The sequence below is a fragment of the Acipenser ruthenus genome, chromosome 9 (genome assembly GCF_902713425.1).
Source record: "Acipenser ruthenus chromosome 9, fAciRut3.2 maternal haplotype, whole genome shotgun sequence".
NCBI classification, from domain to species: Eukaryota; Metazoa; Chordata; class Actinopteri; order Acipenseriformes; family Acipenseridae; genus Acipenser; species Acipenser ruthenus.
In genome coordinates, this window is record NC_081197.1 from 58786001 (window position 1) to 58799428 (window position 13428).

At 38.8% G+C, this 13428-nt stretch overlaps 1 protein-coding gene across 1 annotated transcript; it reads left to right on the forward strand.

The window, feature by feature from the left end:
• LOC117406051 (uncharacterized) lies at window positions 1-12056 on the forward strand. Its single transcript, XM_059030331.1, has 6 exons — window positions 1-78; window positions 745-1101; window positions 4375-4497; window positions 9642-9764; window positions 10190-10236; window positions 10590-12056. The coding sequence occupies exons 1-6, from the start codon at window positions 36-38 to the stop codon at window positions 10713-10715; spliced, it is 819 nt and encodes a 272-aa protein (XP_058886314.1). The 5' UTR covers window positions 1-35; the 3' UTR covers window positions 10716-12056.
• Window positions 12057-13428: the final 1372 nt, after the last annotated feature.

Here is a 13428-nt window from a genome sequence, read left to right on the forward strand (position 1 = left end):
AGAAAAGCAGTCATCAGATCAGAGGAGCTGCTAAAATGAACAGACTCTTCTTGCTTAATGTATTGTTCTGCATCGTATGTAAGTGTGAACCTGTTTATTTATTCATTTAATCAGTGAACTACATCAAGTAGAAAACTGCTACAGAAAACCATTTTAATATGATATACATTTATTTTCATACAGAAGTATTTAATTTGTAACTTAAGCAAATGGTCAGACACAAAAACAGCAGCCTGCTCTTTAGTAAAGTTTTGTCTTGCATTTATATTTTGCTTGTAATCTGCATAAACATAGACAGAATCTGAATCTGCACTGACATCCAATACTACAAAATAAAATATGTGAAACCTTAAAGGGGTCTCATCCCTGTGCATGTATTATTAATAATTAAAAAAGCTCCCGCTAACTCGCTAATCCGAACATACTGGAGCTTGTTTAGATTAGTGATTTGATTAGTCCTGATCGCAATCTGTGCCATGCTGGAAATACCTTGTCTAGTCATTGTTTTATGTTTTTGATACTTTCAGTTTATTTTGTGAAGTTTGTTTTTTGCAGCTAATATTACTTCCTTTCAATAGTATAGCATGTTCTGGATTAGCGAGAGCCTGCTGTATATCAGACCCTTTATAATGAACTGAACCTGATGGTATTTTAAACAGATACCTGGGATAGCTTGATATTCAGATGGGAAGCTTGTGTGCTAATTACTTGTAGACCCTCACAGTCATGTTTTGTAATTTACAGATGAGATTCCAGCACAGCTTGTTGTCCAGCCATGTCTATCAGTGACAGCCCAGCTTGGAGAGTCTGTGACCCTGGAGTGCTCTACATCGCGTACTCAGCACCATGCTTTGGTTTGGTTCAAGCAAGTCATTGGACAGCCTCCTAGGTATATAGGCCTAAGGAAAGCTTCTGAACAATCAGAGCCTACATTTTATGAAGAATTTGATAATAAAAAACGTTTCCAAATTCTAACAAATGAGATCAGTTTTAACCTCACAGTTTTAAAGATGGAATCGTCGGATATGGCTGTTTATTACTGCGCAGCACTGAAAGACAATCAAGTGTTTTTTGGGAATGGAACTGCACTGCTGCTTAAAGGTAAACTCAAAGGTTTATTAAATTATATTTTGAATGTTACCTTAAAATGTTTCTTGGGATGGGAGTAAAAACTGAAATATGTTTTATCTGCACTTCTCATAGTCAATGCATGCCATCAATATTATCATTTCTCTTAAGAAATGATAATATGGATCCCTAAACTAAAGTGCAGTCAAACTAAAGTTCAATTCCCCGTCTGTTGATCTTGTCCCTACTGTTGTCTCAGACATCTTTTAATACAAAGAATATCCAAATGCAGCCAGACCTTCAAGAGAATATTCTATCCTGGGTAATGTTAAATGTAATAATTACTGTTATTAAACACTAATCAGGGGTTTGTGCTCAGCATTGCATTGAAACAGTCTGGTTGGTGATCTTGTTGTGGCAGCAATGCTCCATCCGTTACCATTCTAGTGTTCTTGGACATGGGCTTGAATCCCTCATTTTATACAGTAAACTGATCAGAACTAATCTGTATGATTATTTAAATCAGCTAATCTTCAATGAACCACTTTATCAGAAGCAAAAACGTGCAACTGACATACATATTAGTGGTGAACTTAAATATATATTTTAACACTCTTTACTGTTTTGAAGTGAAAGCTTTTTTAAAATATACATACATATATGTTACATATGTCAGGATTCGGTCAGTCTCTGATAAAAATAACCATTTCGCGATTTGAGCATTTACAAAGAATGAAATAAAGATTATTTCGGTCTTTGAGCAAATTATTTTGCTCAAAATTCAAAATGGAAAATATCAAACAAGCAAAGAACAAAACAGAAAAGCACAGCCAGCAATATGATCAAATTGTGAGTCTGTGTCGGGTTTAGCAAATATTACCTGTTTCATATCGTGGTCCGATATTATTCTCTTTATACATGTTAACTCTAGGCCAGATTATTCATAAACATGCTGTAAATTTCCACTGCTATGCTGATGATACACAGTTATACATCTCTGTGAAACCTGGTGACATTAGCACAACATCAGCCTTACTTGAGTGTATCACTGACATCAAAACTTGGATGTCCTTAAATTTTCTGTAATTAAACTCTGATAAGACAGAAGTGTTGATAGTAGGCTCTCAGCAACAAATTGATTTATCAGAAATACATTTGGGGGACTTAACTCCTAATTTGAAGTCTGAAGTGAGAAATTTGGGTGTTATTTTTTATTCTACTTTAAGTTTCGAGTCGCATATTAAAATGATTACAAAAGTATGTTTTTATCATCTAAGAAACATTGCCAAAATTAGATCATTTCTGTCTTTATCTGATGCTGAAAAAGTAATCCATGCTTTTATTTCATGTAGACTGGACTACTGTAATGCTCTTTTTTCTGGACTTACTAGCCAAGCTTTATTAAGGCTGCAGCTTGTGCAAAATGCAGCTGCAAGGGTCCTTACCAAAACCAAAAGGAGAGCACATATAACTCCTGTACTTGCTTCTCTGCACTGGCTTCCAGTGAAATATCGAATTGATTTTAAAATTCTATTGCTTACATTTAAAGCACTAAATGGAATGGCACCAGATTACCTCTCAGAGTTGCTGTCTCTTTATCAGCCTCGGCGTGCATTGAGGTCGACTAATAGTGGCCTCCTCTGTATTCCGAGGGTGAGGCTCAGGAGGAAAGGAGAGGTTGCTTTTTGTGTTCGTGCTCCGCAGCTGTGGAACTCTCTCCCCGACCATGTCAGAGGTTCACCTACAGTAGCTACTTTTAAATCTAGGCTTAAGACCTATTTTTATCATTTAGCTTTTTGATTTTATATATTGTTGTTTTTAGTTGTTTTAAACTGTGTCTTTTTTCTCTTTTTGCGATATATGATGTTTTTTTTTTACCTGTTTAACTTATTCATTAATTTATGCCGTTTTATTAACTTTGATTTTAATCTTTGTGTTCTGTTACCTTCTTTTTTGTTTTTTGTGCAGCGCCTTGAACCTTGTGGTATGAAAGGCGCTCTATAAATAAAGATTATTATTATTATTATAAATGTGCTTTGAGCAAATGCACAGTTCCTGAACAGATTTGGAAGACGCTGCTCAATCAGCGAATAGCAATTAATTGCGGGGTGTTAAAAATGGGCATCAAGTGAAATACAAACTTTAATAAAAATGTTTTTTTTTTATTTAATCAGTAAATTATATTTCTGAGATAAGCGTCATCGATTCATTGTTTATGTATTTATTATGTATGCAGAAAGTTAACCCATTGAGACCGTGGCCTCATTTGCAAGGGGGTCACTAAGAAATTTAGAAGGGTAGTGACCTCAAACATTAAACTTCAAGCGAGTTTGAAATAACATTCATAATGTTCTTGCCTTGTTGTTTAGAAAATACAGTTTTAGATGAAAAAACTAACATAATTCAAAATTGATTGTTTTATTCATGTTATAAGGCACAGTACACAGTATACACAGTATTTAAACTGCAAATGTAAATCCATGTTTGTCTAATCACAGTTTTTTAAGTGAAAGAAAGAAAGAAAGAAAGAAAGAATGCTTATTAACCGTTTAATATTCTCATAAATCGTAGGAAGGGGTGAACTACCACTTTTTAGAAAACAGGTTTTGCAGACCCCGATCAGCACCAGACAGTTCCGCGCCTGTGGAATAAAGACAGAGGCTGCTTTTTGACATATTGAGAGCTCCACTGGGCTACAGGCCTCGTTTTAAAACACCTTTCTGATTGTTTAGATAACAACAGTTAAATCAAATTAGATACATATAAAGAAACCATAATGAGAACTCATTTTAGAAAAATCACAGTTTAGATTTCGTATGTATTTGCATTTGTTTTTGCAGGGCTTGCTGCTGTGGCATTTAGAATTGCATTGAACACTGTTACACACACACACACACACACACACAGAAGCACTTCTTTGTTTGACAAAATTGTTGCACTTGCCAGAAATAAAGCCTTGCATCTTCAAGCTCTGTTCAGGAACTGTGCATTTGCTCAAAGCACATTTCGCAATGTGATTATATCGCTTTACTCAAAGATCGAAGAAGCTGTCTGTTCTTTTCTGTTTCATTCTTTGCTTGTTTAATATTTTCCATTTCACAATTTGAGCAAAATAAGCCTCTCCCCAAAAAGAACTTGCTCACATAACAAAAATGAAAGATAGAAAGGCTGCCACTGCACATTCCTGTATGTTTCATTCTTACTGGATACCTGCTGGGCTTGCCCTCCACAGAAACACACTGGTGGAGAAAACATATTTTGAGATTTTTTCAAAGTATTCCTGAATACCTTCCTGGCTGTGTTTAGGTATTGAATCCGGAGGAAGGATTATTCAGCCTCCTATCTCTGAATCAGTGCAGTCTTACTATTGTGCAGTGGTGACATGTGGGGAGATCAGTAATGGAAATGGAACCAAGAACAACAATAAGGGTAAGATTTTTTTTTTTCTTGCACACTGCCATGCTAAAAAAAAATAACATTGTTAATAAAAAAAATACTAATGGACATTAACAAAACAATGCAGAACGATTAGAACCAACATGTAAGAAGTGATATGATATATATATATATATATAATGTAATATAGCGGGTTGTGAGAGACGGCAGGGAGGGGGTTAACCTCCCTGCAAAGGAAAAAAACTTGTGAGAATGCACCGTTTTGTATTGCTTTGTTGTTTTATTTAATTTGCTTATTGTTTGCTTTAATTGTTTTATTGTTAATTGTCTTCCGCACCTGGGCGTTATTAGAAATTAAGCCCAGGTGCGGGAGTTTAAAAGGAGTGCAAGCAGTCTGCTCGGGGCTGCTGAGTGGAAGGAGGCAGTAGGTGCGCTGTCTCCGAGTAGCCAAGAGAAGAGAAAGTAAGTGCTGTTTAAACCAGTGTGTTTGTGAAGACGGGTAAACAGCTTAGCTGTCCCGCGTTAGTCAGGGTGTTTCCTGTAAGTCGAGTTAGTGCTCAAGAAGAGCTAGGTGTTATTTTGATTTGGTGTATTTTGTTTGTTCCTGTTTATTAAAAAAATTGCGCAAACGCGCTTTTAAAAATCCATTTCTGTGTGCCGGGTCCATTCTTAAAGGGGCAACGAACTCAAGTGAGTGTGTTTCGTTTACATTTGGTGGCAGAAAGTGTGGGCGCCCCTAAGACCCAGAAATATGGATTTATGGGAACTGATCGAGAAGATCAACCGCAATACAGCCGCTCAAAGAGAGCAACTTAAGAGATGGGAGAGAGAGATGGGGTTGGCCCCAGTGAAGAGAAGGGAGCCAACAGAGTTGGAGCTGTTGCTCCAGAAATGGGAGCAGGCTAGCGCAGCTCCGCAGTCTCCCGAGCCAGAAAGGGAGGAGCTGCCGCTGCCAGAGCCCAGAGGGGAGGAGCTGCCGCTGCCAGAACCCAGAGGGGAGGAGCTGCCGCTGCCAGAGCCCAGAGGGGAGGAGCTGCCGCTGCCAGAGCCCAGAGGGGAGGAGCTGCCGCTGCCAGAGCCCAGAGGGGAGGAGCTGCCGCTGCCAGAGCCCAGAGGGGAGGAGCTGCCGCTGCCAGAGCCCAGAGGGGAGGAGCTGCCGCTGCCAGAGCCCAGAGGGGAGGAGCTGCCGCTACCAGAGCCCAGAGGGGAGGAGCTGCCGCTGCCAGAGCCCAGAGGGGAGGAGCTGCCGCTGCCAGAGCCCAGAGGGGAGGAGCTGCCGCTGCCAGAGCCCAGAGGGGAGGAGCTGCCGCTGCCAGAGCCCAGAGGGGAGGAGCTGCCGCTGCCAGAGCCCAGAGGGGAGGAGCTGCCGCTACCAGAGCCCAGAGGGGAGGAGCTGCCGCTGCCAGAGCCCAGAGGGGAGGAGCTGCCGCTGCCAGAGCCCAGAGGGGAGGAGCTGCCGCTTCCGGAGCCTAGGGAGGAGGTGACAAGTGTACCTCCACCACAGCCCCGACCACCACCCCTACGGTCCAGTCCGGTGTCGCTGCGTCCAGTCCCTCACCCCTTGCTCCTGGACACCCTGTCGGTTAGCCTGGACCTCCCTTCACTTGACCTGGAGCCCAGGAGTCGGCAGGATCGGGCACAGTTCTCCACCTGGTCCCCTGCTCCGCTCCTCCCGGACATTAAGACGTCGCTGTGCTGCTCCCAGACGTCGCGTACGCTCCCCCTGGTCGCTACGTCGCTCCCCCTTGCTGACCGGACGTCGCTGCACTGGGTCCCAGCTGCAGACCTCTGCCCGCTACTGCAGCCTCCAGTGCCCCGGTTGTCGTGCCGGTCGCCCCTGACGAACCGGTGGGGTCCCTCGTCGCTGGTGCGCGGTCCCTACCTGGCTGACCCAGGACGTGGACCGATCCACCCTCGAGTTCGCCCGTGGAGGAGGGCGAAAATTGACATTTATGGACTCGAGGGTGGGTGGTTGTGTTTTAGGGGAGGAGGTGGCCGTCTCATAGCCGGTGTCTTGGAAAGACAAGGGGGGGGAAATGTAATATAGCGGGTTGTGAGAGACGGCAGGGAGGGGGTTAACCTCCCTGCAAAGGAAAAAAACTTGTGAGAATGCACCGTTTTGTATTGCTTTGTTGTTTTATTTAATTTGCTTATTGTTTGCTTTAATTGTTTTATTGTTAATTGTCTTCCGCACCTGGGCGTTATTAGAAATTAAGCCCAGGTGCGGGAGTTTAAAAGGAGAACAAGCAGTCTGCTCGGGGCTGCTGAGTGGAAGGAGGCAGTAGGTGCGCTGTCTCCGAGTAGCCAAGAGAAGAGAAAGTAAGTGCTGTTTAAACCAGTGTGTTTGTGAAGACGGGTAAACAGCTTAGCTGTCCCGCGTTAGTCAGGGTGTTTCCTGTAAGTCGAGTTAGTGCTCAAGAAGAGCTAGGTGTTATTTTGATTTGGTGTATTTTGTTTGTTCCTGTTTATTAAAAAAATTGCGCAAACGCGCTTTTAAAAATCCATTTCTGTGTGCCGGGTCCATTCTTAAAGGGGCAACGAACTCAAGTGAGTGTGTTTCGTTTACAATATATATATATATATATATATATATATATATATATATATATATATATATTGTAAACCAGCTGCACTCACTTGGGTTCGTGCCCCTTTAAAAATACGACCCAGAAATGGCGTTTTCAGCGCTGTCGCGCTATTATTTTAATAAACACAAAAATAAAACAAAATACAAACAAACACCTAACTCCGTTTGGAGCGCTTACTGAACAGGTATTTCCCTGACTAACTTGCAGGACGGCTAAGCCGTTTACCTGACACACAGAACAAACACTAACACGCTTAACAAAGCACTTACTCTCAGGACTGCTTGGAAGCAGAGCACCTTCCTTCTGCCTCCTTCTACTCAGCAGCCATTAGCAGTCTAACTGCTCCTCTTAAATACCCTGCACCTGGTCCCAATTCTCAATTACTGCCCAGGTGCAGGGGATAATTAATATAATAAAATATAATAAAAGACAATTAACAAAACTGATTAACTGAAAAAGCAGAAACAATCAAACAAAAAGTTGCATTCTGCACATGTTTCTCTAGCAGGGGGGTTTTAACCCCCTCCCTGCTGTCTCTCACAACCCGCTATCTCAATATATATATATATATATATATATATATATATATATATATATATATATATATATATATATATATATATACACACTCTCACACCCACAGTGTGCATTTAAAATGGACACTGGCCACGTTTTCATTACATTGTACTGTAGAACATATCATTTGAAATGTGAATAACTACTGAGTACAATGCATGTGTTTTACACTCTATTTTTTTACGCATATTTGCATCATAACAGTTTCCATCAGGTTTATGTGCACCTTGTAGGGTATCACACAGTATGTGAGGTTGGATAAGTGGCATGATTCATGATTTAATCCACTTATAGCTTGTATGCTTTAATCTAAAAAAGGTGGATGGAACATTGCCATTGTCCAATAGAATGACAGAATACATGGGGTCTCCTCCTTTGCTGTGCTTGTGGTTTCCTTGCTGAGATGGAAAAGCTGATCCGATGTTTGCCAATGAATACCAATAGCTCCTCATATTGTATGGGCTGATCATTGGACAGTGGTCAAGGCTAGTTTGAAATTGACTGGCCTAGTACCTGCATGGTAGATGACGTTTAGTTTCATCTATGTATATGTTTTGCTCTCAACAAATGATGTTTGTTAAGTATTGCAAATTACATTTCTATGTGTAGAATGTTTATTCAACTAATTGAGTGTCATCAACTGCAAATTATATGTGCATTTTTAAGACAAATCATTGACATAACAAACGTGTGTGTTAGCAATGGAATTCTGTACGGAGAATTAAGAAATGTGTGTGAAACGTATGAATAGTTTTGCATTTGTGTTAACAGTTTCCTTGTTTTTCTTCTAAAAAATATATATTTGTCCATATTCAGGTCAGATAGAAAAACAGTGAATATTTGGTGAAAATATTACAGAAACCAATTTCTAGAAGACATCATAAAAGATTTCTAGCCAAAGAAAAAGTTTTTTGAAAACAGTAATACTATTGTGATGGTAAATCTATCTATCTATAGATAGATAGATAGATAGATAGATAGATAGATAGATATAAAATGTTAAGTCCCCAAGACAAAATATGACCCCATTGGGATTGAGTCGACCCCATCGGCTTGGGGTTAATTTACATTTTACAACCCCGAAGTCTTTTCGTGTTCGGCTTGGGGTTGTTTTGTGAATGCCCCCATTGTGATGCAGAAAATGCACTTTACCCGAAGCTGATCTTGTTTTGTTTTTTTGGGTTTTTTTCTCCCCCAAATAGTTTAACAAAATTCAGGCTACCCTGTAGAATAATTCCATATGTCCCGCTTTTACATGAAGGGATGAAAACGAAATAAACATGGTCTATGGGTAGAATTGTACACAGTTGTTTTTATATAGTTCTATGTAAGATTTATAATTGAGTGTTTTAAAGTATGAACATACTCTAAATACAGTACAGTACATTCCTTTCATAAAGTAAGTTCTCTTCATACAGCATCATCTTCAGTTTCATACAATATTAATAAATTAATAAATAAAGCAGATGGTTTCAAAATTGTATTTAAAAACATAGGCATGCAATGTATTTATTACCACATTAATTTTTTTTGTTTGTTTTTTTATTTCCAAAGTAGTCTAGTTTGACACATTTGGGGCTACCCCAAGAATAATTCAAACTCAGACCGGTAATTCAAAGCAATCTCACTTTGACATCAAGGGATGGTCAGATCTTCTGGCATCAGATAATCTTCATCAGATCGATTTCGGGTAAAGTGAATTTTCTGCATCACAATGCAGGCATTCACAAGACAACCCCAAGCAGAACAAAAAAAGATGTTGGGGTTCAGAAAATGTCAATTAACCAAAAACCGACGGGGTCGACACAATCCCGATGTGGTCATATTTAGGCTTGGGGTCCTAACATATGCACTGTGTTTACAGCAGACATTTCTTCGTAATATACAAAGTTACAGAAAAAGAATTCGGTAAAAACAGGGCTGATGTTACTTTTGTATATAAAGTAGTGAAATGCCAGAAACATGTAATAAATATAGATTATTCATATTCTAAATGTTATCTCTAACCAGCAGGAGATGAGTCCCTTTTTACTACTCCTGTCATTGTGTTGGCCGTGACAAACATCGTGCTGCTGATTTCAATGACTGTGCTTGTGTGCCTGCGCATCAAGGAAGGGAAATGTAAGAGCTGTTCAGGTGAGCTGATTCAAGTGTATTTAAAGTTATATTCCATTACATGTGAAGCCAACATTTAATATCTCCATGAGGAGCTTTTAAGCTAACATACTGACAGTGAAGTGCAGGGCTGTTTACAAACAGAAACTTGGTTTGCTTCCAGTAATGGGGACACAGTCTGGATTCATTCTTTTATTCTTATTGCTCATAGCTGGGAGCTCATAACAAACACCAAGCCTCAGGAAAACCTCCTGATGATCTGCACTTCTACTTGTTTCCATGTGCAAGTGAACATTGTGATAAGATCACTGTGGGAATTGTGTACTGAAATGGCATGATAATCATTACTTCAACATTAATAAGAGGCTCAATACAAAAACTAATACATGACTGAATCTCTCTCTATCTCTCTCTCTCTCTCTCTGTCTCTCGTACATGTTTAACAGATCAGACCGTAGAAGACCACACAAATGTTGACTCAACAAATGATCAGGTACATTTATTCATCTTGGTAATAAAAAAAATGATTGACAATCCATTAAAAAACATTAATAATAGTACAATATATATCTGAGATAACATATGTGTGTAATTACATTGGAATGAACTATTACCATTGTATTACATCATGTAACAAACTGAAGGTCATTACAGTGTAATTACACTATAAATACCACATGGATTTACCCAGTTGGTATAATGTAATTACATGTCTACGCATGCCCTGCTATCTCTGTTAATAAGTGCTACACAAACATTTAATATAACTGATGCAAATGAATTGATAAGGAATTCCATCGGCATATCATGTCAAATACAACAGTTCCATAATGGCCTCTTCTGCAGAATCAGCAAATGCTGGATTACGCTGCCTTGGATTTCGATCAGAGAAGAAATAAACCTGGAAAAAAGAAGAGAGACATGAATAAAGAAAGTGTGTACACTGAAGTGCGAGTGCAGCAGCGGGAATAATAATTCTGTCCACACATTCAAGCTGCAGTTATAATGCCATTCCAGGGTTATAGCATTTCACATTCTCTGTGTTTTTACTATGAAGATAAACTGTGTGTATTGTGTGTTCTATTGGGTTGATTAAACAGTGGGGACAGTATAGGAATGCACAGTTAAAAGAGCTGTCCTGCACAAAATATGGCAGCAGTGTGGAGTAGTGGTTAGGGCTCTGGACTCTTGACCGGAGGGTTGTGGGTTCAATCCCCAGTGGGGGACACTGCTGTTGTACCCTTGAGCAAGGTACTTTACCTAGATTGCTCCCGTAAAAACCCAACTGTATAAATGGGTAATTGTATGTAAAATAATGTGATATCTGTATAATGTGAAATAATGTAAAATGTGATATCTTGTAACAATTGTAAGTCACCCTGGATAAGGGCGTCTGCTAAGAAATAAATAATAATAATAAAATAACAGCATTTGATCAAACTCTTCAATTGGGAGCCAGAGTATTTAATATTGCTGCAGTTTGTATCATTTGAATAGATCTCCATGCACAGATAGCTCAACAATACTGTACTGCCATCTCATTTGAATAGACCTCCATGCACAGATAGCTCAACAATACTGTACTGCCATTTCATTTACTCTCAGGAAATTGCCTGTGTTCAGCTGTTTAAATGTTTTTGTTCATCAAAGTCAGGCTGGGTTAGACTCTGAACATTGACCTACAACACATTCAAAAGATACTGTTATTAAATGAATACCTTACATATTTTTGTTCTATTTCCATTTTGTGTATTGTATTCCATATTTGATATTGTTAGAACATTGTTTAATTTGACTATATCAATACATGATCATGTTTTATATATACTTGCAACTGCATGGGAAGCTTGTGATTCATGTAAATTAGTCGACTTTGACAAAATTAGTTTTATTTTCAAAGGAGATCCGCTTTTTTTTGGAAACTCCTGTTTTTCCCACCGATTCAGTCTTTTCTAAAGCTGTGGAAAACACAGTGGGACTCTATCCGCTAGTTTGGTTGATTAGTTATTCTGACGGTTTCTTTTGGCGGAATACATAATGATCTAAGAATCCAATTATATTTTCTAAAGATGAAAGTGGTGGACAATGGAAACCTCCACCAGTTAGCTTTCCGCCTGCTTCAGCACGGTCAATACGACTATCCACCAGTAAAAAAGACAGACAAGAAGTCAACCCAAGTCTCCCTGATATGTTAGAAGCAGGTGTGTGTGTGTGTGTGTGTGTGCATGTGTGTTATTATCCCAAACTAAAATACAATCCCATTGCAATGCACACAATTCACTTTACCTCCAGCTGATGTGAAAAAGAGCTGACCATCCCTTACTGTCAAAGGGAGACTGATTTGAATTATTCTCCAGGGTAGCCCCAAATGTGTCAAACTATAGGCTACTTACAAAATAAACATTTTTTTAAAACGTTAATGTGATGATGTTTTTTTCACTGTCTGACATGAAATTTGCTTTCCTTTGTTATCTTGTCTAATAACCCATTTTTAAGTTTCTTATTTAGGTGTACAGATTGATGTTACAATGATACAGGGTGCACATTGCTTTGCACTTCAGATATACATTGGGCTTACCTTTGAAAAGTTACGCTAATGAAAAGGTATGTGCAATTTCCATATTTTGCTGCCTTTAAAATAAATCTTCTCCACGGGAGAAAAGTTAACAGCAAACCTTAAATGACAAAACCCAAGTTTTTGTATTTCTTTTCATTTCTAATATTACGTAGAAATAATTATGAAGTTTTAAAATCACAGATACTTCAAATTATTAATAAATGGTATCTTTTTTATTATTCAAGAAAACATAATAAACATATATATATATAATTACAGGTAGATAAAGATAAAGTTACACAGTTACAAGCTAAATTATAACAATATCCCTTTCATGCATGAATTATGGTAACCTTGAGATTTTTTTCAAATGGTTTTTATTAGTCTTCAGGGCCTATAAAAACATAAAAAAAAGTTTTTTGGGTTTTTTTAGTACAAAATTTAAGAACTTATACATGTGTCCACTTGAGAGGACAACATGCACGTGTAACATAACAAATTGCCCTATTATCTTGGAACAGCATATTATGACTGAAAGTCTTTTTCTTTTATTTGGGGAAAAAGTAGGCTAATACAAAATGCAAAACTAAATGGCTGGAACCGTTCCAACTGATATGTATTTGAATGTTTTCTCATATTTTTTTTTTGCCAGAAACAAAAATGTCCTCAAATATAATTTTTTTTTTTTATGCCCAAATATGGACGTATTCACCCAGAAACAAAAATGTCCTCGATGTTTGTAACAAAAATGTTTTCATTGTTGAAACAATAAGATTTTTTTTTTACTTCAGTGTGTCATACACACCATGTTACCATTCTTCCCTCTGTAGTGAACTGAATTTGGCTGATTTTAGCGCTGGGTGTGGAAGTTGGCAAAGCACCCAGGACACAATGACTCAAGACACTGCATGTAGATGTACTTAGTTTTCCATGTACAAGCCTCATCATGGCACCTGTTAGCACTTTTTGCATCAGTTAGCTTTGGCCAGTGATTCCCCACTCCCTCAACTACTTCAGCATCATCCTCACTATCCTCATCTGTTTCACTGCTGCTGCGTGGGCTCCCTGCTTCCTCTCCCTGCGTGTCTGGCTGCCATTCACAATCATCACTATCACTTGATTGTGATG